This window comes from Podospora pseudocomata, chromosome 7 (genome assembly GCF_035222375.1).
Source record: "Podospora pseudocomata strain CBS 415.72m chromosome 7, whole genome shotgun sequence".
NCBI classification, from domain to species: Eukaryota; Fungi; Ascomycota; class Sordariomycetes; order Sordariales; family Podosporaceae; genus Podospora; species Podospora pseudocomata.
In genome coordinates this window covers 1,925,686-1,953,134 of record NC_085891.1, presented here as the reverse complement: position 1 = coordinate 1,953,134, position 27,449 = coordinate 1,925,686, and the positions used below count along the sequence as shown (strand labels likewise).

The 27,449-nt window shown below is 53.5% G+C and overlaps 12 protein-coding genes across 12 annotated transcripts; 7 read left to right on the top strand and 5 right to left on the bottom strand.

Annotated features, from left to right (window-relative positions):
* The first annotated feature begins 608 nt into the window (after window positions 1–608).
* QC762_707210 (uncharacterized protein) lies at window positions 609–2,360 on the top strand. The gene is made up of 3 exons (XM_062893565.1): window positions 609–917; window positions 981–1,720; window positions 1,784–2,360. Exons 1-3 carry the CDS (start codon window positions 872–874, stop codon window positions 2,078–2,080), a joined length of 1,083 nt encoding a protein of 360 aa, XP_062739387.1. The 5' UTR covers window positions 609–871; the 3' UTR covers window positions 2,081–2,360.
* Window positions 2,361–2,455: 95 nt separating this feature from the next.
* Window positions 2,456–4,586, bottom strand: CCT8 (T-complex protein 1 subunit theta). The gene is made up of 4 exons (XM_062893564.1): window positions 4,392–4,586; window positions 2,835–4,227; window positions 2,610–2,783; window positions 2,456–2,549 (listed from the first exon to the last, which is right to left on the bottom strand). Exons 1-4 carry the CDS (start codon window positions 4,448–4,450, stop codon window positions 2,532–2,534), a joined length of 1,644 nt encoding a protein of 547 aa, XP_062739386.1. The 5' UTR covers window positions 4,451–4,586; the 3' UTR covers window positions 2,456–2,531.
* Window positions 4,587–4,729: 143 nt separating this feature from the next.
* QC762_707190 (uncharacterized protein) lies at window positions 4,730–6,714 on the top strand. Its single transcript, XM_062893563.1, has 3 exons — window positions 4,730–4,998; window positions 5,158–5,402; window positions 5,526–6,714. Exons 1-3 carry the CDS (start codon window positions 4,989–4,991, stop codon window positions 6,177–6,179), a joined length of 909 nt encoding a protein of 302 aa, XP_062739385.1. The 5' UTR covers window positions 4,730–4,988; the 3' UTR covers window positions 6,180–6,714.
* Window positions 6,715–6,984: 270 nt separating this feature from the next.
* On the bottom strand, window positions 6,985–9,198 carry RMD1 (sporulation protein rmd1). Its single transcript, XM_062893562.1, has 3 exons — window positions 7,586–9,198; window positions 7,183–7,534; window positions 6,985–7,117 (listed from the first exon to the last, which is right to left on the bottom strand). Exons 1-3 carry the CDS (start codon window positions 8,843–8,845, stop codon window positions 7,041–7,043), a joined length of 1,689 nt encoding a protein of 562 aa, XP_062739384.1. The 5' UTR covers window positions 8,846–9,198; the 3' UTR covers window positions 6,985–7,040.
* A 256-nt stretch (window positions 9,199–9,454) lies between these two features.
* On the top strand, window positions 9,455–11,449 carry QC762_707170 (uncharacterized protein). The gene is made up of 2 exons (XM_062893561.1): window positions 9,455–10,561; window positions 10,617–11,449. Exons 1-2 carry the CDS (start codon window positions 9,998–10,000, stop codon window positions 11,292–11,294), a joined length of 1,242 nt encoding a protein of 413 aa, XP_062739383.1. The 5' UTR covers window positions 9,455–9,997; the 3' UTR covers window positions 11,295–11,449.
* Window positions 11,450–15,126: 3,677 nt separating this feature from the next.
* Window positions 15,127–17,721, top strand: QC762_707160 (uncharacterized protein; the record flags this gene model as incomplete). Its single annotated transcript, XM_062893560.1, has 1 exon — window positions 15,127–17,721. One exon carries the CDS (start codon window positions 15,127–15,129, stop codon window positions 17,719–17,721), a length of 2,595 nt encoding a protein of 864 aa, XP_062739382.1.
* Window positions 17,722–18,165: 444 nt separating this feature from the next.
* Window positions 18,166–18,532, top strand: QC762_0109690 (uncharacterized protein; the record flags this gene model as incomplete). The annotated part of the gene is made up of 2 exons (XM_062884303.1): window positions 18,166–18,258; window positions 18,332–18,532. The coding sequence occupies exons 1-2, from the start codon at window positions 18,169–18,171 to the stop codon at window positions 18,530–18,532; spliced, it is 291 nt and encodes a 96-aa protein (XP_062739381.1). The 5' UTR covers window positions 18,166–18,168.
* On the bottom strand, window positions 18,286–19,077 carry QC762_0109680 (uncharacterized protein; the record flags this gene model as incomplete). Its single annotated transcript, XM_062884302.1, has 1 exon — window positions 18,286–19,077. One exon carries the CDS (start codon window positions 19,075–19,077, stop codon window positions 18,286–18,288), a length of 792 nt encoding a protein of 263 aa, XP_062739380.1.
* Window positions 19,078–20,076: 999 nt separating this feature from the next.
* On the top strand, window positions 20,077–23,197 carry QC762_707140 (uncharacterized protein; the record flags this gene model as incomplete). Its single annotated transcript, XM_062893559.1, has 2 exons — window positions 20,077–20,227; window positions 20,293–23,197. 2 exons carry the CDS (start codon window positions 20,077–20,079, stop codon window positions 22,917–22,919), a joined length of 2,778 nt encoding a protein of 925 aa, XP_062739379.1. The 3' UTR covers window positions 22,920–23,197.
* A 312-nt stretch (window positions 23,198–23,509) lies between these two features.
* Window positions 23,510–24,319, top strand: QC762_707130 (uncharacterized protein; the record flags this gene model as incomplete). Its single annotated transcript, XM_062893558.1, has 1 exon — window positions 23,510–24,319. The coding sequence occupies one exon, from the start codon at window positions 23,510–23,512 to the stop codon at window positions 24,317–24,319; it is 810 nt and encodes a 269-aa protein (XP_062739378.1).
* Window positions 24,320–24,510: 191 nt separating this feature from the next.
* On the bottom strand, window positions 24,511–26,184 carry QC762_707120 (uncharacterized protein; the record flags this gene model as incomplete). Its single annotated transcript, XM_062893557.1, has 2 exons — window positions 24,511–25,599; window positions 25,658–26,184. 2 exons carry the CDS (start codon window positions 26,182–26,184, stop codon window positions 24,957–24,959), a joined length of 1,170 nt encoding a protein of 389 aa, XP_062739377.1. The 3' UTR covers window positions 24,511–24,956.
* A 222-nt stretch (window positions 26,185–26,406) lies between these two features.
* On the bottom strand, window positions 26,407–26,955 carry QC762_0109640 (uncharacterized protein; the record flags this gene model as incomplete). The annotated part of the gene is made up of 2 exons (XM_062884301.1): window positions 26,903–26,955; window positions 26,407–26,589 (listed from the first exon to the last, which is right to left on the bottom strand). The coding sequence occupies exons 1-2, from the start codon at window positions 26,921–26,923 to the stop codon at window positions 26,407–26,409; spliced, it is 204 nt and encodes a 67-aa protein (XP_062739376.1). The 5' UTR covers window positions 26,924–26,955.
* Between the last annotated feature and the right edge of the window lie 494 nt (window positions 26,956–27,449).

The window sequence follows — 27,449 nt, the reverse complement described above, 5'->3', positions numbered from 1 at the left end:
GTGAACCTTGACACAGTGAGACGTCCAGATCTCAGCAGAGATCTGATAGCTCCATGGCGCTCACAGTTCAGGGTGCTTATGACAAGGCACCACTGGGCTTGTTATGTTGCAAGTTTCGATGTGCCATCCAAGAGTTGCAATGAAACTGGCAATGAGTGTGTGTGTGGGTAAGCGCGCTCTCAGGTCGAGCTCTGGAAAAGGTCACCTCATCCTTCAACATCAAACCAAAATCAACCGATAACCGAGACTGGCGTATGCAGTCAATCCGGAACGATGGCACTTGTTTCCGAATACCTACAGTCACAGCAATGGCATTTACGTGCGACTCGTGATACTCGGCAGACTCAACGACAAAAATCAAAAGCAAATCACAAATATCATACAAAAAATGTCAGCAGCGACTATCTAACGAGGCCCAGTAGAACATATTAACAGGCTCCGCTAGCGAAAAAAGGCTGCTGGGCTACGAACCCTTCTCTGGGCACAGATTAATGATCATGACGATTTTGGGAGAGATAAAATGCCCTGATGATAAGGATTAAGTGCCGTAAAGAAGAAGAAAAGGAAAAGAAGTTTGAAAAAATTTGGCAGCTGGGAAAGTAGTTTTAAGTACCCCCTGGTGGGGTAGACAACGCTAGGTGGTAACTGGCAGGCGGTGAGCGGGAAGCTTGGACCCTTCCCCTGCAAAAAGTTGACGGGAAAGTGTGGTTCGCGGCTTTGGGACGAACCTGGCTGGTGAAAGGAGAGGAATTGAAGATTGAGTGGGTGAGAGCAGGATAAGCAGTTTGATCCCCCCACACTTGAAAACCGACACAAGGGGACAGCAAAGGCAGCACCCGACTTGCTGAGGAGGAATTGAACAAATAAAAACATGATGTCGGCGGCGCCAGGTAGAGGAGCGGCTGCTCTTCTGAGGGGTAGGTTTTGTTCTTGGTATGCTCTCTTGCTATACATCCAGAACTGACGATATTTCTCACAAGGTTCACAAAGAGTCTGCCTCCAATGCGCACGATCCTACCCCACCGCCGCTCCTCTCCTCAGATCAACAACCACCACCACCACCCTCCTCCCTAGACGTACCTTCGCAGCCGAAGCAACCGCCCCCTCCTCCCCAATACCAGAACAACCCACCACCACAACCACCCAACCACCACCCACCCCTGGCCCAGGCCCCTCCCCCTACCGCATCAAATCCGCCCTCATCCTCACCCGCCCCCCCCTCCTAACCCGCCTCCCCACCCCCTTCGAATCCTCCTTCTACCTCTACCAAAAACGCCTCAACGAGCGCCTCGTCGCCCCCTTCCGCAAAGACTACTACTTCAAGCAAGACACCGCCCACGACCTCGAGTGGCGCATCAAGCTCAAGGAGCGTCACGGCGTGCCGGCCAAGGACATCGGGCGGTACAACCCCCGCGGCCGCATGGCCTGGAACGACGAGGTTCTCGTCGGTAGCACCGCCTCTTCCCCGGAGACGCTGACAGAAGTCCTGCTCAAAGACGCAGAGGTCAGGGTCAGTGAAGATGGTGAACTGATCGCCCCGGAAGAAATCGTGCCGGTGGAGAAACCTATGCCGAGGAGGACGGAGGCGGATGAGAAGGGGGATAAGACTAGGTTGGATAGGAAGCTGGACGAGACGCTTTATCTTGTTGTGAAGAAGGGGAGGGAGGGGAAGTGGGGGTTTCCGATGGGGCAAGTTGAGACTGATGAGGCGTTGCATCATGTTTGTTTTTTCCCCTCCTTACATCAAAACTGGTGAGGATGTGTGTGCTGACCAAGGAAATAGACTGCCAAGAGAGCGCTTGCGGAGGCGGCCGGTGTGAACATGAACACTTGGGTCGTCGGCCGTGTGCCCGTGGCTCACCAGGTGATTGAGCCCGAGATCGAACCCGAGACCAAGAAGCTCGTCAAGAGGGGGGATAAGATTTTTTATCTCAAGGGGAGGATCATGGCTGGACAGGCGGATCTGACGGGGAATACCCAGGGGCTGACCGAGTTTAGGTGGTTGACGCAGAGGGAGATGGAGAAGGTGCTGCCGAGGAGTGTGTGGGAGAGTGTCAAGGGGATGGTGGAGTTGAGGTAGAAAGTTGCCCATCTCATGAGACGGAGGGCATTGTATGTATGTGTATGATTTAGTTTTGGTTGGACGAAAGCGGAAGGCATCAAAAAACAAAAGCACAACATTCGGGGAAATAGGGGGGAATGTTTTGTGACTGGTCTATCTGGGTGGGAATGTACAATAATCTGTGAAAGAGACTTGTAGAGCATGTATAAAAGGGCTTTTGTCTCTGTTGCGAGATGGTAACAAAACGGGGGGGCTGATCATAAGAAAAGAGATAATTGATAGTGACCCGGCTCGAAAACAACATTTCTATGGCCCTTACAGATAACGTCAAACATAAACTCCGGCATAAGTCTGGACATGGACATTGTACATTTAATTCACTCTAGTCTAATCCGCCCAGTTATTTGATTCTTTTTCTACTCCCACCCAGCACACACAAGCATTTGTAATTTTGCTATGCGCACATCCCTCAATCCTCATCCCAGTTCTGTCATACTAAGTCAGCATCTGTCATCAATGACACATCGATCATCTAACAAGAACTCACCTTGTTGGGTCCAGGAGGCTTGGGTCCACCAGCCTGCCTGGCAACAATGATCTGATCCACAGAGAGCACCGTCCGGGCAGCTTCCGTGGCGAGCTTGATGGCCCATTGCTTGGTCACCAGCAAGTCGAGAATGCCCTCCTCCTCGGCATCCAAAAGGAAGGTACCGTCGTTGTTCTGGATCAAACGTTAGTTGTAGCTGTAGCAAAAAGGGCAAGAAGAGCATACCTCAATGTCAACACCCGCAGACCAACCATCCTGCTTCTGATGGGCAGCATACAATCTGCTCAGAACCTCAGTGGCATCCAAACCAGCACTCTCGGCAAGGGTCCTTGGCACGACCTCAAAGGCCTCGGCATACTTCTTGATGGAGTACTGCGCAAGACCCTGAGTCTTGTCACCAACAGCCTGTATCCTCTCAACAAGCTCAATCTCTGTAGCACCAGCACCAGGCACCAGTCTGGCGTCCCTTGTGATGGCCTTAACAACATTGACACCGTCATCAACGGCACGCTCAATGTCATCGAGATGGTTCTGAGTAGCTCCACGGAGCACAATGGTGGCTGTCCTCGTGGCCTCATCCTCCTGTCTGAAAACCGTCACCCGGTCACCGCCAATCTCCTGTGTCTCCACCACGTCAATGGTACCCATCTCGTCAGGCATGGGAGCGCCAAGACGAGCAAGTGGTGTGGCACCAACCACTCTGCAAATTCTTCTGAGCTCAAACTTGCTGAGAATCTTGATGACCAGGATGCCATAGCGGTTGAGGTAGTGCAAGGCCAGCTCGCCAACTGTAGAGCCCGCAACGACGACACGGATGCCGGCATCGTATAGCTCCTTGATAGCAGCCTCGAGTTGTGACTCCTCACCCTTTGTGAAGTCAAGCATCTCCTTGGCGTTGTGTAGTAATACTGTGCCCTTGGTCTCGGTCTGGCTGGTGTCGATGGCGCAAGTGAAGACACCGACCTTGGCCTTCTTGGCCTTCTTCACCGATCCGTTAGGCTCCTTGGGGAAGACCATACCCTTGACGACACGGCTCTGCTCCAAGCTGCCACCCATGATCTTGACGACGCGGACGTTGTCGACGTTGAAGTTGGCTGGGTTCTTGGGAAGGACGGCGAGGACAGCCTCGGCGACGAGCTTGGAGAGGAACTCCTCGTTGCCGTTCTGCTTGCTGGCGATGACGGTGCGGATGGCCTTGCTCAGTTCGTCCTGGGTCCGGATATCCTCCACCTTGTCAATCTCGAGCTCATCAAGAAAGTCGAGAGCAATCTTCTGTGCCCGTTCGTACCCAGTGACAATGTCAGATGTCTTGAGACCCATGCGCAGAAGCTCCTCCGCCTTCTTGAGAAGCTCGCCAGCGAGGACGATGACGAGGTTGGTGGCATCGCCCATCTCGGACTCTTGTTGCTGACTGGCCATGACGAGAAGCTTAGCGGCGGGGTGGACAACATCGAGCTCGCGGAGGATGGTGGCGGCGTCGGAGGTGAGGATCATCTTCTGGAGATGGTTGATGACGATCTTGTTGCGGCCATAGGGACCCAACGATGTCTGGACCGTCGACGAGATGGCGCGGCAGGCATCAATGTTGCGCAGGACAGCTCCATCTTCAGAATCGTAGCTATAGACAAAGAAAACAACAGATAGGTCAGCGCTGGGTTGCCATGTGTTGTTGGGATGCCATTCAGGGGCAGCAACAAGTGCATGGTGGGGCAGAGGCGAGATGAGGCGGGGAAGGGGGCAAGGCAGGCAGCGTTCACAAGCTTTGGGATAATGAAAACTTACTTGTTATAGCCGCCCTTGAAAAGGCCGGCGTTGGGCGCATTTGGGATGTTGAGAGACATGGCTGTGGTGAGGTTTCTCGCGGGTTGCGAGGCTTAGAATGGATAGGAGGTGTCGACCGTTCCCAAGGTTAGCGAGTTAAACCAAACGATCCAAGAGCTGCCCGCTGTTTCCCGCTGTGGAGGCCCGCAAAAAAAGTTGAAGTCAACAAAAACGGTAGGCAGCCTTGGGGTGCGTGCAGCTCCCCCTGCCATGCTAAGTCAGCACCCCACCATCCACTAACTCCCAAGAAAACAGTGGACCCCGTCTGGACCTTTCAGCCTTGTCGCGCCTGCCGCGAAGCACTACAACTCTCACGTCTCTTGATCCATCCATCCCAGAGTGCTTCATTCCGGCCTGCGTTTCTTGCTCTCTTCAAAAGGTGCCCCGAGCTCCAAATGCTATCGGAAATATAGGCTTTTCAATTGCTGACGCGATATTTATCGCCCCGCCATATTTATTCTTTGCGACTCTTGTTTTTATTTCTTCCAACGCTCTCAACTTTCCCAATTCTCAACGCCGCTGTAATCCGCCGGTCGAGTTAGTTCGCAACCGTCCACCATGGCGCCAGGTACGTTACGTCAAACTCCCAATCTAACCACCCCGTAACCTTTCTTTTTTTTCAAAAACACCATCTTCTCCCCATCATCATCACCATCACCACCATCCATTGATTCCCCCGCTCAAAAAATGGACGACTTCACTGACCAAACCTTCGCCCTCTCCCCAGCAAGCGCAATCCCCCCAGCCCTCCCCCCAACGGTAGAGGAGGCCTACCGCAGAAAATGCAACAAGCTCCGCCAGCGCACCAACGAAGTCGAAAAGGCCAACGACGCCTCTAGAGTCCGCATCAACCGCCTGAAGCGCCAGATCGAGAAGCTCCGCCTCGAGCGCGTCTTTCTGTTCGAGCAACTCGCCAAGCGGACGAGCACAAACGTGGAGGACTCTGACGGCAGCCCGAGCCCACCACCGACTGTAAGTTCATCACCATCATCTTTATCGCCAAGAAGACTACTGTTGAACGCCGCCGCTCTTTCCAACAACCCGTCACAAAATGAGAGAGATGATCGACTGACCCCTTCGCGTTTGGATAAACAGCCCAAGGAGAAGCCGCTGAGACTGAAGCGAGGCCATAGAAAGGCGAGCATTTTGCCTGTTGATGGGAGTGGGAGCCAGGCGGGGGGTAGTCAGGCTGGTGGGAATGGGGTTGGGTCGTCGTCTTTGCCAGCGAGCCAGTTTATTAGCCAGAATCCTGGGGGTGCGAGTCACTCGCCGAGTGGGAGTGATGCTTTTTCGTTGGCGAATAGGGGGGGGGCGAACGGGGTGCATCATCAGGAGCCGCCTAAGAAGCCGGGGAATGCGTTTGAGCTTTATTGTAATGAGAGGAACACGGCTGCTTCTGCTGATGTTGCTACTGACGATAAGGCCGAGCAGGAGGAGTCAAGGCGGGAGGTGGACGATGATGAGCTTGCTCGGGGGTGGAAAGATCTGAGCGAGACGCAACGTGGGGAGTTTGAGACGAGGGCGGGGGAGAATATGGCTCAGTATGAGAAGGAGAGGGGGGAGTATGATGCTGCCACTGCTGCTGCTGAGGCGAAGAGGCAGAAGGAGAGCGAGGAGGCGGAGGAGAAGGGGAAGGAGAATGGTACGGAAAATGCTACGGAGGAGGAGCAAAAGGATGACCAAGGGGATGTGGAGATGGGGGAGTACGATACTGATCAGGAGACGCAGCCTAATCCGGAGGATGATTAGAGTGTCCCTGCTGCAAAGGCTGAGGAAGAACCACTGAGAAAAAGCAGTATACCCGTTTTGCGCAGCGGGGGGGAGGAGCAACATATGGAACAAGAGACGCAGGCTAACCCGGTGGTGATGGAAGAGGAGGAAGAGGAGGACGAGTAGGTGGAGGAAGGATGGTTCACCCTTCCACTTTAAGTACAGACGTGTGTTTTACCCGCCCAATGGGTGAGGCAGTTGCTTGGTGCCTTCGTCGTTCTAACCTTGTGTTTTTTTTTCTCGCATTCTATGGGTCTGGGAGCGACAAGGGAAATACAGAATGGTCGGGGAGCAGGTTCGTGTTGACTGACCACGGAGAAAAGAGGGTGGTGTTGAGGCGTACATTATTTGGCGACTAGGTTTTTTTCTTCGATTATGGTTTTGCTTCTTCTTTGCGTTACTGTAGCTACTAGATATTCCTTGAACAAGGTCCAACCGTTTGTAAGTCTTGTTTGAGAACAGCCATTGAAAAAGCTTGATAGACTCTATGGGAACGTTCATTTTAACCACCTTGCTCAACAGCCTTTACTTCTCTGGTGGTGCTGTGTTTGTTGTGAAGGTAGTGAAAAGAGTTACACCTGCAACGTGAAAGACTCGTCTTGAATTGGGAAGAGAGGCATAGAAAAAAAAAAAACTCCAAGCCTATGCCTTAGTATGCATGTCCCGCGAACACAAACACACACCAAAAACTCCTACAACTGCATACAAGAGTGTATATATGTAGAAAATGCAGCCATGCGAACCCCCCCTTTTCCGCTCATTATCCTCCCTCCCCCGCCCTACTCCTCTTTCACACCCACGCTTCTCTACCTATTTATATTACCCCTCTGTGGGATTCTATTAATCAATACCCACATACAAATCCACAATGATATTCACCAACGCCACCACAATCTCCGCCGCGATCAACACAATAACTATTTTCCAGTCAGTCAGCAAAAATATCCAGTCTCGTTCTTCATATCAGGGAATGAAAACTCACCAATCCACTCCAGCTTCTCCCCGTGCCCATGACTCAACTGATCCTTCAGCACCGCCAGCAAATCCGCAATCACATCCAACCTCTCCGTCAGCAACCCCACCCTCTGGTCCATCTCTAGATAACTCCTCACCGCCTGATACACCGGCTCCAGCTGCGGCTCGACCCAGAACAGCTCCGGGGTGTCCAGCACCGACCCATTCAGGTGCACACCAATCCGCAAAATAAACAACTCGCCAATCTGCATGTTGATCTGTCTACGAGAAAGGTCAATCTTGCCAGTAAGGGCGAGCTGGGAGGGTATGTCTTTGCAGTCTTCGATTGTGGAGGCGATGAGTTCTTCAAAGAGGGAGGTCTATTTCTTTCGGTTAGTGGGTGGAAGGGGGAAAGGGGAGGAGGTAAGTACCTTGACACTTTGGGCTAGGGCATGCGAGATGGCCAGCTTGGTCATGTAATTGCTCTTGTCTCTCAGCGTGATAAAATCGTTGTATATCCGCGGCTGATACTCGTGCGTGTAGTAAAAGTTAAACTTTTCTGTTTCCACGTCGTTGGGGCCAAGCTTCTCTAGCTCGAATTTGGTGATCTCCTTCAGGAACCTCTGCTCCTGACTTGCTGACATGCCCCATATTACCACCACACCATAGTTGAAGAAGAAGACCTCTGGGGTGTGGACGGTGATGTCAAAGTCGACTGGTTGAAGACGGTCACCACCTTCTGTTGCCACCACGCTTTCACCCAGTTGCTGTAGGTCGTCGACGCTTTGGTGGGGACCGTTACCGTATTGTTCGGAAGCATACACTTCTGCGGCCTCGTTTCTGAGGTCCATCAGATTTTGCTGATGGAAGCCCTCGCCGTCTGCTCCGGGAACTTCGCCAGTGGAGTGTCGTCGTTCAGGGGTGGAGTGGACTTGGATTATTTGTTCCTGCCGGGAGAGCTCGACTTGTTTGGAGCTATAGCTGTATGGCGAGTAGATGCACTCGTCGATCAGCTTCGGGTTTGCGCCGCGTCCTTTGCCCTTCCCTTTAAGGAACCTCATAAGCCCATCCATCTGGTATCTGTTCGCCGTGCAGTAGGCTGTGACCCTGGGCAGTGTCTGGCGGTCGGCCTTGCCGAGACGGGCGGCATCTCTGCGGGCAGTTGGGTCTTTGATGCGAGTGTACTGCGAGTACACCTCCCTGCCACTTTCCTCATCCGCTCCATCTTCTTCTAACTCCGGGGTCGGCAGCAACTTGAGCTTCTGAGCGTTCTTCGTGGTACGTTGAGGGCCAATCTTGGGTAGGTGATGTCCTGGTGCGCCCGCCACGGGAAGTACACCGCTGGGTCCTCCGCCCCCATGACTATTGCGCCGGCGGAGTTTATTGTTTAGGGCGGACAACATAGGCGGGCCACCGCCGAGCCCGCCGGTGCTGATGGCCGAGGGGCTGGAGGGCGATAAGGGCGGTTGATGTTGGTGGTGTTGGTGATTGCCTGCTGTTCTTATCCGGGTGTGGTATTGCTGCTCCGGCTCGATCGTCTTGGAGACAGGGTTTGGATTGAAGGTGACATTGCGCTGTGGTTTTGGAGGGCGGGTGGCAGACTCGGGGGATGAAGGGGGCTCGACAGAGGAGGTGGATGAACTGTTTAATAAGAGAGGCGTTGTCTCGATGGGCGCCGTCGTGTCCGCCATTTTGTTGTCTTTTCACCTGAGTGGTGGGCGCTGTGATGAGACACGAGGTCTCGGCTGTGTTTTCCAATCAAGCGTCCAATCCGAAAACAGCTATGGATTGTGGTGATTGACGGGAGAGGGTATCGTTTGTTGCTTATTCCTCCCTCTGACTTTCTTTTTTGTCGTGCCAATCGAAGCTGGTTCCTTAGCGGACTGGGGGAGAGCTTATCGCTGATCGTCGTGGTAAAAAATGATCTGAATGGTGCGGTGTCTCCAACTCTCTACTGTTGCGGACGGGATTGGTGATGACGTCTGGGCAGTGTTTGCAGAAGACCCAGTTTCTCAACTGCAGCCGTTTTTCGCTGTGGTTGGCTGAACAAAAGATTGTGGGGATGGCGCTAAGACCGCGCATGCTGTGGCCCACAAATCATGTGCTTCGAGCTTCTGTCTTGTGCTGGGTTTTCTTTGGCTTTGCTTGTGACACAGCAGTCACAACAGCCACAGCAACACCACAACGGCGCCGGCAGCTGCGAGGCCTTCTCGTTTTGGATGCAAGTGCTGCCATGCTCACCCAGCTTACCAGTCGTTCCAGATTGCGGGTGGAAGACAACAATTGAGGTTGCTGAGAGCAAATATGTGATCTAACAGCCAGTTGTTGCCTGATTACCGCCAGCATTTGTTGATTTACCCCTGACCCACATGCTTGGAATAGCTTCATATTGCGTTTCTGACACTCCTGCTTGAAACATCAGGATTTGTGGTGCTGTGTTGTTTCTCAGTCGATCTCTCCCTCGTTTCTTCCAAAAAGTAAAGACCCAACACGCAGACGACCACAGCTGAAACGCATCATGCCTTCCAGATGTGGCTTGGAAGGCAAGAGAGCCGCTGGGATGACTCGATTTGAGCCGAAGCAATGGCGGGACCGAATTGTGAGCGATCAGCCGATATCAGATACTGCTGGGCAGGCGCGTAGATGCCTTCCTTCCATATATTGCTTGAATATCTCGGACTTGTCTTGCCATCGGAGCATTCGAACGTGACCTCCTTCCTTCGTCAACACTCCCTCAGGTTATTGTTTCCACAACATGAACATCACTCCTTCCCTCAACGACACTGTCATCGCCAAACTGCGTCAACCCCGGTTTGGGTCGGCAACGACGGAGTGTCTATAAAATGTCTCCTCAGAGTTTGCAGTCTTGTATTCTTCTCTTCTTCCTCTATTCTCTCAATCATCATCAAGCATCACCAACGCAGTCAACTTTTACAGCCCAGCTTCCCCCATTTTTGGACTTTGTTTCAGGAGATAGCACAGCATCATCAATTTTCTCGTTTGTTCACATCTACATCACAATGGTTTCCAAACTCGCCTTCAACAGCCTTGCGCTTCTCGCCTCCTCCAGCTCTGTGCTCGCTCAGTTCCAAGGCACAACCTACAATCAGATGGGCCCCTTTCTCCTTCAGGTCGTCACGGCTGATGATGACGCACTTGTGGGCAAATATCTCACCACCTGCCATGCCGGCGCTACCATTACGGGCCTTTGCATCGGCTCCAACGACGTCAGCAACTTCACCCTGAGCTTTTACTACAACTACACCATCGTCAACGGCCAACCATCCAAGACCGGCTTCCTCACATGGTCGCTGCCTGTTCCTGGCGCCGAGGGCCCCCTGAGCCTTTCTGAGCCCATGAGCCTCATGTTTGAGCCCGGAAGTAATGTGGCTGTACCCATGTTTACAGTAGGTCTACTTCTTTGTTGTCGTCATTCTGCCATTCGCTAACCATATTCTACAGCCTAGTCAAGCTGGTACGCCTGTCGGATGGGACAATAACACTCTTTTCATCGCGGCGCCCTACGACGATTCCAAGTTCAGACCCAATGTCTATCCCAACGCGACGACCACAGACGGCAGCATCATGCGACAGCTCCGCAATTGGCATTCTTGCTGGGTGTTGTACAGCGCCTACTACTTCAACTCTGTCGGCTGGGTCTCTGGCGGCGAGCCACGCAACCCTACCTGCGAGCCTGTCACCATTGTCAGAGTCGATCCAGCATCCTTGATCATCTCCAGTCCCTGGGACGAGTTGCCTGACGAGTGGTCTCCAGTTGCCCCAGAAGAGGATCAGGACGAAAAAGACGACGAGGCTGATGACGATGAAGCTGATGACGATGAAGATGATGATGCCGAGGACGAGGATGCTTCTGCTGAAGGTCATCAAGAGGGTCAGCAGGCAAACCCAGAGGAGACTCTGGGTGTTAGCGCCGAAGGGAGTGCCAGCAACAGTTTTGGTGAGGAGCATGGCTTCAACGGAGCTGTTCAAGAGGGTACTGGCGAATCTCAGGTGCAGCAGCCTCAGGAAGCGTCTCAGGGTGAGCAGACCCAGGAGGGTGAGCAGCCATCAGGGGAGGCTCATGTGGAAGAACACGCTGAGGAGGAGCATGCAGAGGAGGGACATGAGGGCGAGCAGTAAGCAACGACTCATGGTGGTTGATTGTGGAAAACATGCATTCAGGAAATGTACATGTAGATCATAATGTTTACTGGTGGCAGATTGGTTGTTGAGAGTTAGCATCGTGAAAATCAAAGGAGTTTACATTAGTTTTGCTTCTTTACTGAAGTTGGGTTACTATGGGAAGCTGAACCAGTGCTAATGTTGTGCGAAGCGCTTGAGTGCTCAAACACGTGGGAATACCGGCATCTGGCTTCGCGGTGGCCGGCCCGGTGCTTGTGCCACGGAGTCGTGCCAGGACAAACCCCGATCCGGCTTGTGTAAACATTGAGGTTTGTCATATCAGTTGTGCAGACTGTGGTTCCAAAGTTCCGCTGTTGCTGAAAAGGTCTTGGAGCTATGCTACTACCCTTTGTCTCACGTCTGCTGCTGTGATAGATCAACGCTGTGTCTGTGCCTTGTTGACTTGTGTAAGTATGAGCTGTGACAGGGTTGTACCGCGCCGCTGGAGGCTCTTATTTGGACGTCGCTTCTTGACCTTTGACAATCAAGAAGCGATCGCGACATCACGTAGAGAGGTTTGATGCAGAGATATGTGGTGGTTTGTTTATGGCTTTTTCGCCGAGGCTGGGTTTGGCAAGGATGGGGAGGTGATCGGCTGTTTGGGGCTGACCTTGTGGTACAGAGAGGTACGGATGTTAAATATGCTGGGGATTGGCAGGCGATCAATGCTGTCAACGAGAATTCGATGTGTTGTTGTACGAGGGCGGGATAAGGATGGCGCTGGAGGAGGAGGAGGATTGCGTGCTATTGTGTTGATCTATTGATTTTTTCCTATATTGATCATCATTGTGTTTTGAGACTTGCAGACGATCAAAAGTTGGCTCAAAGCAACGAGAAGATGATATGTTGTGAGAATCGGGATGGGGAATGCTATTTGGGGAACTGTTTCTCAAGTTGTTAAGAGGGAGTTGAGGTGGAGGTGTGGTTATTGTGTGATTTACTGACGATCAACTACTGTAGTTAGCAAGTTAGGTAGGTAGGTAGGTGCCAGATAATTATCCAACGTTGGCAGTGGTTGGGGAGGTATATTACAGGAGGAACGGGATGGCCACGTCTGATAGGTAAGTGATTACCTAGGTATCCGAACAATGAACAGGACATCTCTACCGGGGAGATATTCACCATGATGATCAAAATCCGCGCCGACTACAAACACCCCCCACCCCCTCCCAAATATGTCGCGTCCACTGGGACCAGAAATCCCTCCAGAATTCTATATTACCTCCCCCCCATGTTAGCCAGCATCGTTGTCTCTGTTAAACGTCGGACAAAAGTGCCACTTTTCGCTTACCTCTGGATCATCTTCCTCCCCCCCGCCGCGAATGACCCTTTTCCCTGGATACCTACTACTAACCTTGACCTTGTAAACCCCTGGACGGAAGAGAGGAAGGAAGGGCAGGGAAAGAACCATTGTCTTGTACACCCAGCCTTCTCTAACTTTTTCTTTCCGAGACCGACAGACAGACAGGTCACGTCGGGCAACGATCCGATCCGAAAAACATGGGGAACGGAGAGGGGGTAAAGGGTGCACAAAAAGTCCCTATGTAGATTAAGTCAATCTATTTTCAGGCTATCACGAATGTGTATCAATCAAGATTCTGGCATATATTTGACCGCTTGTTGATAAGTGCTGAGGTACCTATCAGGAGAATAGTTGGTTTTCATAGTCATGATGACGATAACGATGGTATAAATGGTGTTGAGACTGCTGCCCAATCTGACATACATGATCCTGAAATCCAGGCTACAACACTGTTTCAAAAGAGAGCCGCATCCCGAATCTCGTAAGAACTCGCACTTTGGCCGAGCCTCGCTTATCGTTCGAGAAAAGGGAATTCCCAAACAAGGTATGCAGTCCGGGATCAAACCTACCGGCATGTACAGTTGAAAGATGTCGATATACAGCCCGGACGTGTTGGTCGTCGCCTGCATTCCCCCCATATTGCCCAACTCATGCTGTATCATGTCCAATACTTGCTCAACGGCCAACAAGTCAGATCACCACCCAGTGATATTCCCCTACTTCCGAGTATGCTTATCAACTTGAGACAGTGCCGCCGTTGTCCTTCCCCACCTACCGTAGGTTGGGCTACTCGCCTTCTGGTGGCGACCCAGGTGAGGGGGCGGGCCTTCTAACCCCCACCTATTTCAATGCAAGCCCGCATGATGTGTGCCATCCCCAAGGCTTCTCGGGCGTCGTAGATCAAAGCTCCCTTGAGAGCCGGGCAATAGGATATGGGGGCGTGTTATGCGTGCCGTCGGAGTGATCTGCCGATAGGCACGCTCAAGCGCGCCCAAGACGCTCGATAATCAGTCAGCTGCAATCGGGAGGCTGCAGGCGTTATGCAGGGAAGTTGGTGGTTTGTAACCTGGTGGTAGCGTTGGTCGCGGTGTAGGATCCAGAAGCTAGGAAAGGTGTGCAGGTGAGGGGTAGCATAGAGTTACAGAATGCTGTCTTTTTCGGTCCCGCACAGGGCTCATGAGGTATGTGAAGATATGGTGCTTTTGTCAAGTGAAATATTGAGCCGCAACTACACCTGCAAATATCTCTTAAAAGTCAGCTCAATACAAGTATTCATCCTGGCCTCTCAAAGAGCAGAGATGGCATATTCAACACCGGCAAGACGTAAGCTCGGGCAAGAAGAGGGAGAGATCTGGAAAGATGCGGGGAAGGCAAGAGGCGCTGTGCTCGTGGCCAGCCTATTCCCCGAGAGAGCGAATAGAAGGTGAGAAGGCTGCAGCGTCGATATTGTGGCTACGACTTGTTTAACATGCCAGGCTAGAAGACTTGGCCTTGCTGCTTCGTGCCCGAATTTGCAGTGCCTCTGAATAAGGCATCCTTTCCAATAAATCGGTCGTAGGGTGGTTCGCAATTGTTCGCCCGGCAAAAGCTGTCTGAAGGGGATGTTGTCGATTCGATGCAGGTAGAGCCGAGAGATTGACGTAGCGTTTATCTCCTCCTGGCCACTTCTGTTATCTCTCTCCTGGCCACTTCTGTTAGTATGGTGTCTGCGGCTCGAGGGCTGGAGACCTTGCCATACATGCGGTTGAAGTTAGGTAGGTACTTTAGGTAAAGCTGTCACTTACACCAAGCTCTCATGTACCGAAGATGATCTGCCTGTCCTTGTTCCTCCGTAGCTTTCTCGTTCATTTGCCATCCAACCTGAGATTGAAGTAACTAACATGTTCATCATCCGACATGCGCCAAAACGGTCGCCTTGCTGCTGCAGTTTGCCGTGCTTGATAGAGTGTCTGTGTAGGAGAGTGATCGACGACATTATCGTCCCCGGTATACAGCCTGGGTGACCGACACCTGTTTCCGTGTTGGGATCTTTTGTTGCGTAACGGTGTGGTAGTGTCTGGGTTGCAGTACATAGATGCCGGGCAAAGGTATAAGACACGGCAGCTGTGCCCAGCTTGTTCTTGATGTTGAGCCGCTTCATGTGCCAACTTCCCCAGACTCTGAGTACTTCGCCCCTTACTTGTGTCGTTAGGAGAGAATCGCACCTAGCATTGCATTTGCCCTGCATCTTTTGTCAGCTTACAAGCCCCATCGCCATATCCCAGAAACCTGGGTATAAGTCCTCACAGCCCGCTCCTAGCACCCATCCCAAACCAAAGAGGCAGACCAGAATTCCCTTTGCCCTTTCAAAATTTTGAAACACTACTTCTCCCTCTGAACCTTTTGAGTTTGCCCCTGGGTGTGCTTGGCTGGTCCGAGACCTACATCCTGAAAAGCCAAGAGCTTCGCTTCCCTTCCCAGCCCCTCACGCCCTGAGGATCTTTCAATATGGGCGACTTTTTTACCCTCCACGAAGAGCCTCGAAGGCCTGCGGGGATACCTCCTATTGGACGGCCTCTCCCCCCACAACGTCCTGTTCAGAATACCGATGCCATCCACCCACAGACGAGAACCACCCGGTATCACGATGGACCGGTCCTGACCCAACAGATTGGGAATCCAATCATCGCTAGACACACTATGCCATCCATCACCCCTGCAGCTGTTAGCTCAGATCTTCGAGAAGAGACACCATTCACCGCCGAGGAGATGTATGACGAACTCACTCGTTGGTATGTTGTTCGCTTTGAAAAGGTTCCAGTTGGCAAGAGACTCGGATGGGAGATTGTTAAGCGGATAGATGTGCCTGAGACATCCAGTGATCAGGTCGTCTCGAAGGTGCGGGAGCTCAACAGAACCACCGTTCCAGTCCTTCACAAGCTGAACGACCTGGACGCGGATGTCCTCGACCAGATAAACACGGTGCAAAAGGAGGTTCAGCAGTTGTTCGGTTACTATTTCCAGACCGAAGTGGCCCAGATTGAAGATAGGGTTTGGGTTGTGGTGAAGGAGAAGACCTCTAGAGAGCGCGGCAGGGGGTATGAGCGAGATCCCAAGGGCTCAAAGCACCATCACCGTGGCCGACACTCGGACAAGAGGTCAAAGTCGAGAGGAGCGCCCGTCTCTCGCTCGAGAGAGAGGAAGGAGGAACGGACCAGCGTCACGGCCTATTACAAGACCGCACCCAAACCCGGGGTGGATCTGCATATGCTCATGTATGGCAAAGCTGAAGAGCCTTCGACAAGGCCAAGATATGCCTACCAGAATGAGGTGCGAGAGGAGGGTCATGTGCGATTCCAGGTGCCTGCTCAAGGCCTCCCCCAGCATCACCAGCAACAACCGCAACATGGTCAACACTCTTCATCCCTTCCGCACCCTCAGCATCGCCAGGACCACGGCCCACCACAGCACCAACATCAGCATGTCCCGCCTGGTGACCGGCAGTTCGGCCAAACACCCCAGCCTCCGCTTCAAGCTCCACGGAATGCGCCACACCAGGCGGGAGCAAACATCATAAATCGAGGCGAGAGCCCGGGTGTTCAAGGCCGACCACCAATGCCACCGCAGGGGTATTCGCAAGGCCTTCCGCAAGGCCACCCTCAGGGGCATCCTCATGGACATACTCAAGGGTATCAACAAGGAAAGCCACAAGGAGATCAGCAAGCCCACTACCGACCTCCAGTTCAAGGTCAAGTCCAACCAAGGCCTGTCTCCTTACAGCAAGGCCATCCCCAAGTTCAAACGGCCCAGGGCCAGCGGCAGACGGAATACCGAGGGAATGGTGGCCCTATCGTTACTGTAACACACACCCCCCACAAGCCTGGTATCCTGAAGCAACACCCCACTGAACAGGGCCTTCCACAACGCCGTGCATCCTTAACTCCCCATTTTGCATATCCTCCCGACAGTCCGAGTACAGACGAGTCTCTGGTAGCTGAAGTCTTCAGCGAGGACGAGGAAGATTACGATTCAGACACTGCTGTGTCCGAGGAATCTTTTCCCGAAAACCTTCAGTTCGCTGGACCAAGAAAGCCGAACAATGTGGTTGTGAACAACCCTTCCCCCCAGCCCCGCTTCACGGAGAACACAGCGCATGGTATGCCACCCAAGTTCCCGCGACAAATGCCGGTGCAGCCAATGATGCAGCAGCAACCACAGCAACGTCACGTCGTTAAAGGGCGACGACATTCGGTCAGCAACCACATGGCGACAGAGCGCATGTATGCCCCAACGCCGCCTCCGCTCTTTCCCATGAAAGAGCGTCCGCGGGTCGATGTCCAAGAGATTGAGAAGAATGCCTATGAGGCAGGAAGAGCTGATGCTCAGGAAGAAGCATTCAAGCTAGCCGAGCGTCTGACTGCGGCAGCCAAGCCCCAAATCATCCTCCCAGAGAGGAGTCGCCCTCAATCTCCGCCACAAGTTCTGCGACATCAGTCCCCGGCTCCAACACAGCCAGTTCGCCGAATCACCTTGCCCCTTCAAACACCCCATTCTGGAGTAAGGCGGGTCCAGGGAATGGAAGCAAGACGTGAAAGCTTTGTTCCAACCTCGCCTCTTGACCGATATGAGTCGGGCAGGACAGCGGACCGAAGACGGAGCAGCTTCGTCGATCGAGACACTGACCGGCACCGGGATGATGGTACTGAATATGTCGTCGAGTACGGCACTGGTGCCTATGATTCAGACGTCTTTGACGAGGAGGAGATGTATGAGGAGCGTCAGCGTGGCTCCGGAGTATACCGCCGTGCATCCCCGGTCTCTTATGCTCCCAAGGCCGACAGGCTCAGACGTCCGTCTGTTCACAATGACGGAGATAGACAATATGAGACTGTGCGGGTGCGATTAGGAGCTGACCGGCTGCCTAGTCGGGAGGATGATCCAGTGTACGCGAGAGATCGCGAGGGAGACCGGGGCGATTTTGTCAAGAGACATGACAGGAGAGACTCTGGGGTAGATGTAGGTGGTTTTCGATATGAGGGCCTGAGGCCCGGGTTGGCGAAGAGGACCGCGACATACCCTGCAAGGTATTCCCGGGACCATTAAATCTGGAAACATATTGAATTTGAGCTTATGGCGTTTGGTGTTGGTTGGGCGTTCGGATCCCCTTGACGACAAAACAAGGCAAAAGACCTCAGAATGATTGTATAGCGAAAGCTGAACTAAAAATATATACGTTAATGACTGTTCTCTTTACAATATGCCAGTTACCTCGAGTCCAGTGCCATATTGAGGCATAAAAAACACGAGGGATTTTGGGTTTCCGGCTTCGGCGATGGTGAAGCTGCTGTGCTGCGTCCAATCAAAGTAGGCGGTGGTGCGGCCTTTGGCGAGTGATATGGGATATAGTGATTGATGATTCGAATACGTGATTATCTTTCACCCCCACGCGCAACTGGAAGGTCAAGATCCAGCTCGTGGCCAAGAAGCGGAGAATAAAAAAGGAAAGTGCAACTGGAACAGCGCTCTTTCCGGCTTATCCGCTTGCGTGTAATGAGCAGACAGGTACGGCTTGGACGGGCAGCCGCGTGGGCCGATATGTTTGTCTATAATTCAAGAGAGGAAGGAATGATGGACTTTCTGGTCTGATTTCGTCACACTCACTTATTATTAAGTGACATTTTCGCCGCTTGGTCTTGTTCTCACAAAATACCAGGTATCCATCATCCGGTCCTCATCAGTCCCAGTGCGCTGCAAGATGGTGGCATACACTCTCCAGCCCATCGACTCCATCGTCTCCAACAGCCGCAAGACCATCAGCCGCATCTTGACAGAGGCTTCACCTCTAGACCGCCATGGCCGGCCTTTCAACTTGAACTCGAACGAATCATGGCTCCAGTCACCCTTCTCAAAGTAGTCCAGGCTCTCCAGCATCTTCTTGAGATTCATAATGACGACACCCAGGTGATCATGATCAGCCTCGGTCCCTGGACATCCGTCGTTCTTTGCGTCATATACGATCCGAATCTTGTCATAGAAAGCCGTCGCCAACCCAAGCCACTCAACTGGCTGTGCGGGTACAACAGCTGAGGGAAGTGAGGTTCGCCGGAAAATCAAAGTGTCCTTTGCGGTATATCGTCGGCTGCATATCGCCGAGGTGACAAGTTCCCAGGAGTGGTTGTAAAGTAGGGCGAGAAGATCCCGAAGCAGCCGTATTCCTCCAACCGCATCTTGACTACCAAAGTATCCCCACGGCTTCCCTTTCAATTTGAATTCGAATGCCTCACCACATGGCCCATTAGATTGAATGCCAGGTTGCCAGACCGAGGCAATCACGGATTCCATATTTGACTTGATCTCGTCTGGGAAACCCAACAAACGGATGGTGTCCGTTTTGTGGAAAGAAAGGGTGGCGTACTTGGAAGAGCCAGGCATGTTGTTTTCAAGGGTATTATCTGCCATTTTTGAGATGTTGTGTCCAGCAGGTCTTTGGAGAGGTGAAGACTAGAACTCCCGTCGAAGAGCCCACGATGCCCATATATCTCGGCCAACAAGATGCCCCTCGGAAATCCAAAGCAAAGCCTCCTCACCTCGGTGACCATTCCATGGCAGCTCTGTGGCAAGGCTCGATTGTTATTGACGGGGCGGGCAGACCAAAGATTGGCCGTCGGCAGCCACAACTTGGAGACGCATGTCGGAATCGTATTTCGTATCAATTGGTGCCAAGATTTTGCTGAGTTAACCACCATCAGGTCAGTGCCATGTCCACTCGGACAGGAGAATGTTGAGAGATGAACATCTGAAGTCAATTCATCTGAACTCAGGTGTTCATCTTATCTTATCTCATCCACCGTGCCACCCCACCAAGGTCAATTGACAGACGCGCCAAGAACCCCAGAAAATCGACGGCAGACCCACTAAACAAGGGGCGCGAAGGGGCTGGGAAGGTGGTCCAAGCTCGCTTCCGTAGCAACGCTCTGTGAGCGTGGGCAAAGCAGGCTGGACAGCATCAGGGTCTTCAATGTTTCCCTCGAGATGGAGTCCTCCCGGCCATGACGATGTCCACCTTGGAAACTGAAGCTATTCCCTGTCGTCCTGCGCTCTTTTGACGTCCAGCCACCCGGTTTTCCAACTGAGCCGACGAGCAGCTCTACGCCCAAAACCAAGTTGCACAGCTGGCACAAGGGCAGCTTGGAAATACAAATCGGAAGCCAACCAGTTGCCCCGCCATCCCAGCCTCCTCCAAGTCCACCGCCAGATTTTGGGTATCAGAAGCTGGAACTCGTCACCACGTCCATGGTCCGGTTACCGCGACACATTCCAGCGGCATACCCACTCTCTTTTGTGTTTTTGCGCATTTTTTCCATCTCAAATCTCGATTGTTCCATTCATTCCTCTGAATTACCCATAGCGGGCACTTCGTGGTTTGCTTGAGCGAAAAGGTCGCCGCGCACCGCCGCCATGGCGCCGGCAGACTCCCTCTCCCCGCCGGGGTCGAGTTCCTACTCGTCCGACACCCTGAGCGTGGGCGATGGGACATGGGACTTTACAAAGAATACATTCCTGTTGCCCAATCTCCAAGGGCTGAACTTTGAGACAATGCGGTACAATGGTATGTGACCATACAGTTGGGAACCCACCGTGCTGGATACTAACGGACGGTTTGATAACGTCTAGGCATGGGCAACCGCTTCTCAAGTGTTACCGAATACCACAGTCTCATACTGGGGCATGGCGTCTTGGCCGCCATTACCTTCCTCTTCATTATTCCTATCGCAGTGTTGCTGGCGAGATATTACACGGCACGACCAGGCAGTGCTATCCGCTTCCATGCCTACCTACAGATACTGGCTGTCGCCTTGAGCACCGTTGTGTTCGCGCTAGGATTCTTCGCCGTTGGACCGCCACGAAACCTTACGAACCCTCACCATGGCATTGGCGTCGCCATTTACGTACTCATTCTCGTCCAGGCTCTCGGTGGCCGCTTGATCAAGAAGCTCTCTGGGAGGAGGTCGTTCAGGGTACATCTCCATCGCTGGTTCGGACGGTCTATCGTTCTTCTCGGCATTGTCCAGGTGCCCCTCGGTCTCACGCTCTACGGCTCCCCGAAGTACACCTTTATTCTGTTCGCTATCTGGATGGCATTCTTGCTGTTCTTGTTCTTCTTTTTGGACTTTAAGGACTATGGAAGACGGGAATGGGTCATGGGCGGAGGCGGTGGTGGCACCACTGTGTCTGGGGTGACGAGCAGCAGGGTGACTTCGGATCGCAAATCTAGCGGAGGTATGGGTTGGCTGGGTCCGTTGGCTGCTGGAGCTGGTGCCATTGCACTTTTGCGAGGCCGCAAGGACAAGAAGGACCGGGACGCGGAAAGAGCTTTGAGTCGCAGCCCAAGCCCGAGCACGCGGACTGGAACCACACGACCTGCTACCACAGTTCTCTCTTCTCGCCGATCCGACAGCTATTACGATGAGAAACCGGTTGACCGACGTCGCGCAAGTGGAGGTGGCTTCATGAATAAGATTCTGGGCGCCGGCGCGGGTGTCGGTGCTGGTATGCTCATGTCCAAGATGTTTGGTAAAGGCAAAGACAATCGGCGCGACGACTATTCTGCTGTGTCCACCGAAACCCCAAGCCGGACCCGAAGCGGCCGCAGACCTCCTCCTCCCCGGAGCGAGTTCACCCAGAGCGAATACACTGATTATACAGGCTACACCGGTTACACCGAGTCGACTGTGCCCCCGCGGAGACATAGCCAACGTGATGGACGCCGATCGCCTATCCTTCCTGCTCCCAACCCAGTTGCGGCTGCGGCTGCCTTGAGTGCTGCCGATGAACGACGAGGAGGCCCTATCACGCCCCCGAGACGCTCGCGCACTGGCACATCGAAAATGGACAGCACCGTGGTTACTTCGGATTATTCTTCGTATGTCAGCCCCTCGAGAAGAGCTTCGGAAAGACGACCGAGCACTGGCGGGGGCGGCGCAGGCAAGGGTTTCTTGGCTGGCATTGGTTTGGGATGGCTAACGAATAGGATGAGCGGCAACAAGAGCAAGCAAGATGACAGAGAGAAGGAACGGTTAAGGGCCGAGGATGAAAGACGCCGGGAAGAGGAAGATGATAGGCGCTCAGGTCGTCGAGGGTCAAGGTATACGGGTGACGGCTACTCTAGTCCAGCTACGCCAAGGAGGGAGCAGTCGAGGAGACGTCTACACAGAAACCGCCCACCCCCATCAGCTGTCACGTATACCGAGACCGCCACCTCGATGCTTTCCGATGAGTCTTCGATTGAACCTCGGGGCACCACACCATACGATCCAGCACCACCTGGCTCTCGACTCCCGCCGCCGTCTAGTGTTGGCACGAGTGTCGCACCGCCTCCAGCTCCCCCTGTGGCAACTGGTCCACCACCTCAAGGGTATCCAGGACCGCCGCCTGCTTATCCGGTAGCGACGGCCGGTGGACCCCCAGCGCCTGGTCCGCCTTTCCCAACAAGTGATTCTTCCGGGCCTTCCCATCCAAATTCGAGAAACAACCTCGGCGACCCCATTGCCATGCCACCGATGCCCTCTGACCCTCAGGGATTCCTCCGCCAGGAATCAGACAGCGACGCTTTTAGCTCTCCCAACAGAGGTGGCCGTCGTCGCAATCGAATCCGAGACCCCCAAGCAGCAGCAGCTGCCGCCGCGGCCACAGCTAGTGCCTTGGCTGCGCAGGAGGACGAGGATCGCCGACGACGGGGGGACCCAGTTGCCAGCGTCAGGATAGGCGTCCGCGACGACCCCGACAGAAACATCACCCTCCGCATGTTGACCGAGGAAGAAGCTCGGCGGGAGCAGCAGCGACGCCGGCGCCAGGACTCGGTCAGCAGTTCTTCTGGGACGGAGACACCGACTAACAGGCGGTATCGACGTGAACCCAGCAGCACAAGAAGGGCTGAATCGGCGGCCGAACAGAGGGTAGAGAGCAGAGAGAGGGATGACTCTGTGCCACCGTTGTCGACGCCATATGGTGCGGGAAGGAGACCGGGAGGGCCTCCGGGAGGAAAGGATTCGGCTTATTATTCTGGACCTCCTCCGCCGGCGGGTGTTGCACCGCTTCAGGGACAGCCTGGGCCGTCGGGCGGGCCGCCGACGAATACAGCTACTGTGACGATGAGTTCCCTTGCTAGTCCGGGGGGTAGTCAGGCGACGTTTACTAGTGGGGATATCGCCGCTATCGACCGGAGGAGGAGGAGGAGGATGGAAAGGCGGGCGCAGGGGGATACGAGTACGAGGGGGGGGACGTCGGTGGATGATTATTGATATTTTGGGGGCATGGCGTTTGGGTTTGGGAGAAAGTGTTTTTGTGTTTTGGGGAGGGGAATATGAGGGATGATTTGGGGGACATGTCAGAGAAATGTTTGGTTTGGACTGTAAATAAAATTTTGGTTTGATGAACTGGTAGAGACGATGGGTTTATTATGTCAAAGTATATGATGAATGTTAGGGAGAGATTGGGTTTTTTTGTTTATAATGAGAATTTGAGAGAGGGGTTGATATCTTTTTAGTAGAATATAATGTCACTGCTCTTGGAATTGGTCACCTTTGAGTTGTCATGTTGGACGATGGACGGAGAAAGGGGCTAAGAAAGGGGCGGGCTTGACCAAGTGCTGCAGGGTCTTGAAGCCAAGCGCGGCTGCGCAGGGGAAGCTTTTTAGCGGGTGCCCCGCGTTTTTGGGCGGGGCCAAGGTAAATGCTTGTCTTGGGGTTTGCGACTGCGCGACACGACGCGATTTTCTTGTTCGGCTTACACTTGAATTTTTTAACGATATCAACATCCACCACCACCACGATTTCCGACCCCATTTATCAGCACGTTCACTATTTCCCATTGAGATACTAGTCACTATAAAATGTCTGAACCACCACCACCCCAACCCAACCAGCAACCCGACCAACAACAAGAAGACCTCGAGATACTCCCCACCCCAGAAGCACAACCACAACCACCCTCCCAATCCCAACCAGAACAACCCCAATCCCAACCTGATCAACAACCCCCCCACTCGGACCCAACCTCGGACCCAATCCCCTCGGACCAGCTACCCCCCTCATCCGAGCCCGTGATCCCCGGCCCCCGCGCGCAGCGGTTAAAACAACTATTCCAACAAACAACAACCCACACCCTCGACAAACTCTCCCCGTCCAACTTCCGGGAATGTTTCCCAACCATTGCAGAAAAAGCGCCAGGGACACTAGATAATGTCCACAGGCAGATGATCGACCGGCTGTCCACCCTCTGGAACAGGGAGTTTGAGCGGATCCTCGAGTCGAGACAGGTGATTCAGAAACTGAATGAGCTAGAGGGGTTGATAGCTGAGGCTCAGGCGGGGAGGAGGCGGGATGGTGGGGGGGGGGAAAGGCCGGTGCCGCCTCATACGCTTGGTGCTGAGGTTGTGCTTAAGGCTCACCTGAGGGGTTACCTTAGGGAGCAGGAAACAAGGTTGGGGGAGAGGTTACAGGAGGTGAGGGGGGAGAATGGAAGACTATTTGAGGAGGTGTTGGCTCAGAGGAGGGAGATGGAGCGGTTGGTCAAGGGGGTGGAAAATATGATGGGGGATGTGAGGGGGGCGAGTGAGGTTTTTGGGGGGGTGCTGGCTGGTGAGCTGGAGGAGGAGACGAGGAGGGTGGATGGGGAGTTGGCAAGGGTTGGGGGCGGTTGAAATAGGGGGATGATGATGTATAGGTTGGGAATAAGGGGCTTTGTTTGCCATGTATGGATATACATACCTCCGCTGCCATGACAGGACAAGAACGACAGAGGGGGCGTTTGGGCGTAATTGAACTAGTCAGACAGGGGCTGTGTTCGGTTTTCTCTAGCAATGAAATCAAGCACACTGAAAGTATGGTGGAGGGCACAACCAAAACAGAGCAACATGCCACCGTAATAGTTCATGTGGTTGGGCCAGGCGGTATTAAACAACACATGCCAACACAAAAGTCTCACTACCGGAACCGGTCAATTATGCTCTTAAATATGTGGTATCAGTTGCGCGTGGGTATATATACATCCAACCAAAAAAAGCAAAACGCATTTTCCTCCTCTCTTTCCCCCAACAATAAAATCACACGCATGGTATAATGCTCGCCCGACTCGAGACACATCCCTCGGTCCTTCCCGTTCCAGATACCCCGTTTGCTGCAAACGCAAAGATTGTGTCCCAAGTATGCTCCCGATAATTCGAAACCCGCAACACCGCGCCCAGATATATAGATAGATAATAAAAAGAAAATAACAGTCAAGTATGAGTATAATGCAAGACAAACATAGAAGGAAATAGTTGCGTTGTGACAACAGGCTTATATCCTCCTGTTCTCGGCCATGATGACCTGCCATGGGCCCATGACGTCGATTTCGCCGTAGGCCGGGGGTAGCACCCGAACCATCTTGCCGCTGTCCCAGTCGATCCACCACCGCTTGCCTCGTGAGACAATGTAATTGCTCTTCCGTGGTGACTTGAATAATAGTACCGCGTAGCACAGACGGGCGTAGAGTTGGTCGTGGGCGATGGTCCAGCCGTGTTCTGGCAGCCATTTTCCGGTTTCCGGGTCGACGTTCTCGTTCGCGTATGATGATATTGATAACCTCGCCATTATCGGGTATTCAGCCGGCCGTGGCCCACGTCCGCCGCCACCTCTGTGATCTGGTGGTTCACCGCCCTCTCCCTCCCCTTCGCTGTCGTCTTCGTCGCTCTCGTCTGGTCTTCTATGATCGGGTTGCCTGCCAAGATGGTCCTGGGGTGGCGGTCGTTGTCCGCGCAAGAACCGTATCCTCTGAATCCGTGGTATGCTGTAGTCCCTGGGGAAATCGCGCTCATCGATGGGTGCGGCCACGTTGAAGGCAGCATACAGCCTGTCGAGCCATGTGACAAATGTGCTCAACTCGAAACACGACAATAAAAACTGGTCCGTTTCCACTCGTAGCCGAATGACGTAGCGCTTCCTGTTCCTCATGTCAGCTGTCATCCCATTTCATGGCGAAGCAACAGGGTTGAACCCACTTCTTATAATCCGCCGCGATCCCCGCATCCGCATAGAGCAGGCTGTAGCTCCGCTCCAACGCATGCTTCTTCACCCATGGCGGATTATCAGGCGCAATGTTAGGTGCGTCCGGCTTTGACGACCACCATCCACGCTCCTTCTTGACCGAGTAGACGTTGAGTGCCGTTCCCCGAAGCTCGACATAAACCATCCTCCAGTCTCGATACTCGGCCCGCTTGATCGTGTCCTCCATCTCCATCTTGCGCATAAACACGCCCTCGATATCCAACTCGGATGAGTACTGGGGCAGCCTCTCTTCCTGGTCCTCGACAGCAGCCATCGCCATCGCCCTCCTCTCGGCCGCCACAGCAGCCTGCATGGCCGTCTCATAGCTCGGCGGGTTCTTTGGCCGCGACGTCATGACTTCCCGGTAGAACATATCCTCCTCCATGGACATGCGGCGCGGGCGCCCCATCCCCCCTGATGGGGGCGCGTCGCTCGAGTCGCCGCTGTGCTGGGAGAAGGCATCGCCAGGCCTTTGCTCCATGGGACACGTGACACTTTCTGTGATACTGATCACGCAAGTGGTGACGCCCTCCTTTTTGTGAGATAGCTCGAGTCGTCCCCCACTGGCATCGTGTGCACCCCGAACCCCCGTACACCTCCCCTGAGGTGAGTAAAACTCCCTTAAAAGCGGCCCAGCACGATGGCGATGTTTGCGTGGTCTCCCTGCTACGAGTCAGGCTGCTTGAGTCGGCGCGCCCGGTTGCTACGCTGAGCCCCCGGGCGAGAGTTTGAGACCGGTGATGAACTTGAAATCCAGCGACGCACACTTGCTGGCGGGTTTACCATGCACCGAGTCTGACTTTGAGAGGGATCGGATTGGTGGAGAGACCGCCAAGGCAGGAAAGCTTAGCATATGGGAAGCACCCAAGCCGAGGTGCAAGGGAACCTGTTCTGTGTGTGATGATATAATGGGTGGGCGTAGTGTTAGTCTGCTGCAGAAGATCGGACACTGTACATGAGTGATGATGATGCTTGAGTGAGTATTCGAATGTATGTAGTAGAGTAAAAAGAGTGAGCGAAAGAATGGTAAAAAAAGACAGGCGGCGCTATGAATAGGCAATAGGCAATAGGGAATGCAAGGTACTGGCAGGCAGGAGGGCAAAAGAAGTAAAGGGCAACGGGCAAATGATGACGGGAAGCGGAAGATGTGCCCAATATGACTCCTTGGCACAACCGCTGGAGGGGCTGAAAAAACCCACCCGGCTCGCTCGCTTGGGCATCCTCCATCCACAATATCGATGGAACCTCCCTCCACGAACCAGATGCTGGGTCTCTCTCTCTTTTGCTGATGGCAGTTTTTGAACAGATGGGAGATGCAGCGCCGAGCCCGTCTCTTTTTTACCCGACTGGGTCGCTGAGATGGCGATGGCTGCAAGTTGTCTCTGGACTTCATTTGGATCTTTCCCGTTGAGCATGGTCCGATTATTACCCCACCCCCAACCTACCGCAAGGTGCCTTCTTCTTCTTCTGAAGATGCCCTGTCGACCGATGGGCGCACCGGGGGTTTCGTTGCCAATCACCACGCGAGACAGGGATGTTCGCAGCCATTCCGCGCAGTTAGGCTAGGCTGTTCCGGGTAGGTGGTTGAGGGGAAACGCCATGCCACCCGGGGGCGCCAGATGCCGGGATCGTCGAGAATTGGCTTGAGTACGGAGTACAGTCGTTGAATAATAACATAATAACTACATAAACTACGCCGCACGCTTCAGGATACCCAATCGCCCAATACGTCCTGTTTGCCCATCG

Coding starts and splice junctions, on each gene's coding strand:
- CCT8 (XM_062893564.1), bottom strand. CDS start 4,450: ATGTCTCTCAACATCCCAAATGCGCCCAACGCCGGCCTTTTCAAGGGC. Junction 4,228..4,391: donor TTCAAGGGCGGCTATAACAA/GTAAGTTTTCAT, acceptor CTTTGTCTATAG/CTACGATTCTGAAGATGGAG. Junction 2,784..2,834: donor CTGCGGGTGTTGACATTGAG/GTATGCTCTTCT, acceptor CGTTTGATCCAG/AACAACGACGGTACCTTCCT.
- RMD1 (XM_062893562.1), bottom strand. CDS start 8,845: ATGGCGGACACGACGGCGCCCATCGAGACAACGCCTCTCTTATTAAAC. Junction 7,535..7,585: donor CCCTAGCCCAAAGTGTCAAG/GTACTTACCTCC, acceptor CGAAAGAAATAG/ACCTCCCTCTTTGAAGAACT. Junction 7,118..7,182: donor GGAGAAGCTGGAGTGGATTG/GTGAGTTTTCAT, acceptor ACTGGAAAATAG/TTATTGTGTTGATCGCGGCG.
- QC762_707170 (XM_062893561.1), top strand. CDS start 9,998: ATGTCTCCTCAGAGTTTGCAGTCTTGTATTCTTCTCTTCTTCCTCTAT. Junction 10,562..10,616: donor TGGCTGTACCCATGTTTACA/GTAGGTCTACTT, acceptor CATATTCTACAG/CCTAGTCAAGCTGGTACGCC.
- QC762_707210 (XM_062893565.1), top strand. CDS start 872: ATGATGTCGGCGGCGCCAGGTAGAGGAGCGGCTGCTCTTCTGAGGG. Junction 918..980: donor AGCGGCTGCTCTTCTGAGGG/GTAGGTTTTGTT, acceptor ATTTCTCACAAG/GTTCACAAAGAGTCTGCCTC. Junction 1,721..1,783: donor CTGATGAGGCGTTGCATCAT/GTTTGTTTTTTC, acceptor CCAAGGAAATAG/ACTGCCAAGAGAGCGCTTGC.
- QC762_707190 (XM_062893563.1), top strand. Junction 5,403..5,525: donor GCCCGAGCCCACCACCGACT/GTAAGTTCATCA, acceptor TTGGATAAACAG/CCCAAGGAGAAGCCGCTGAG.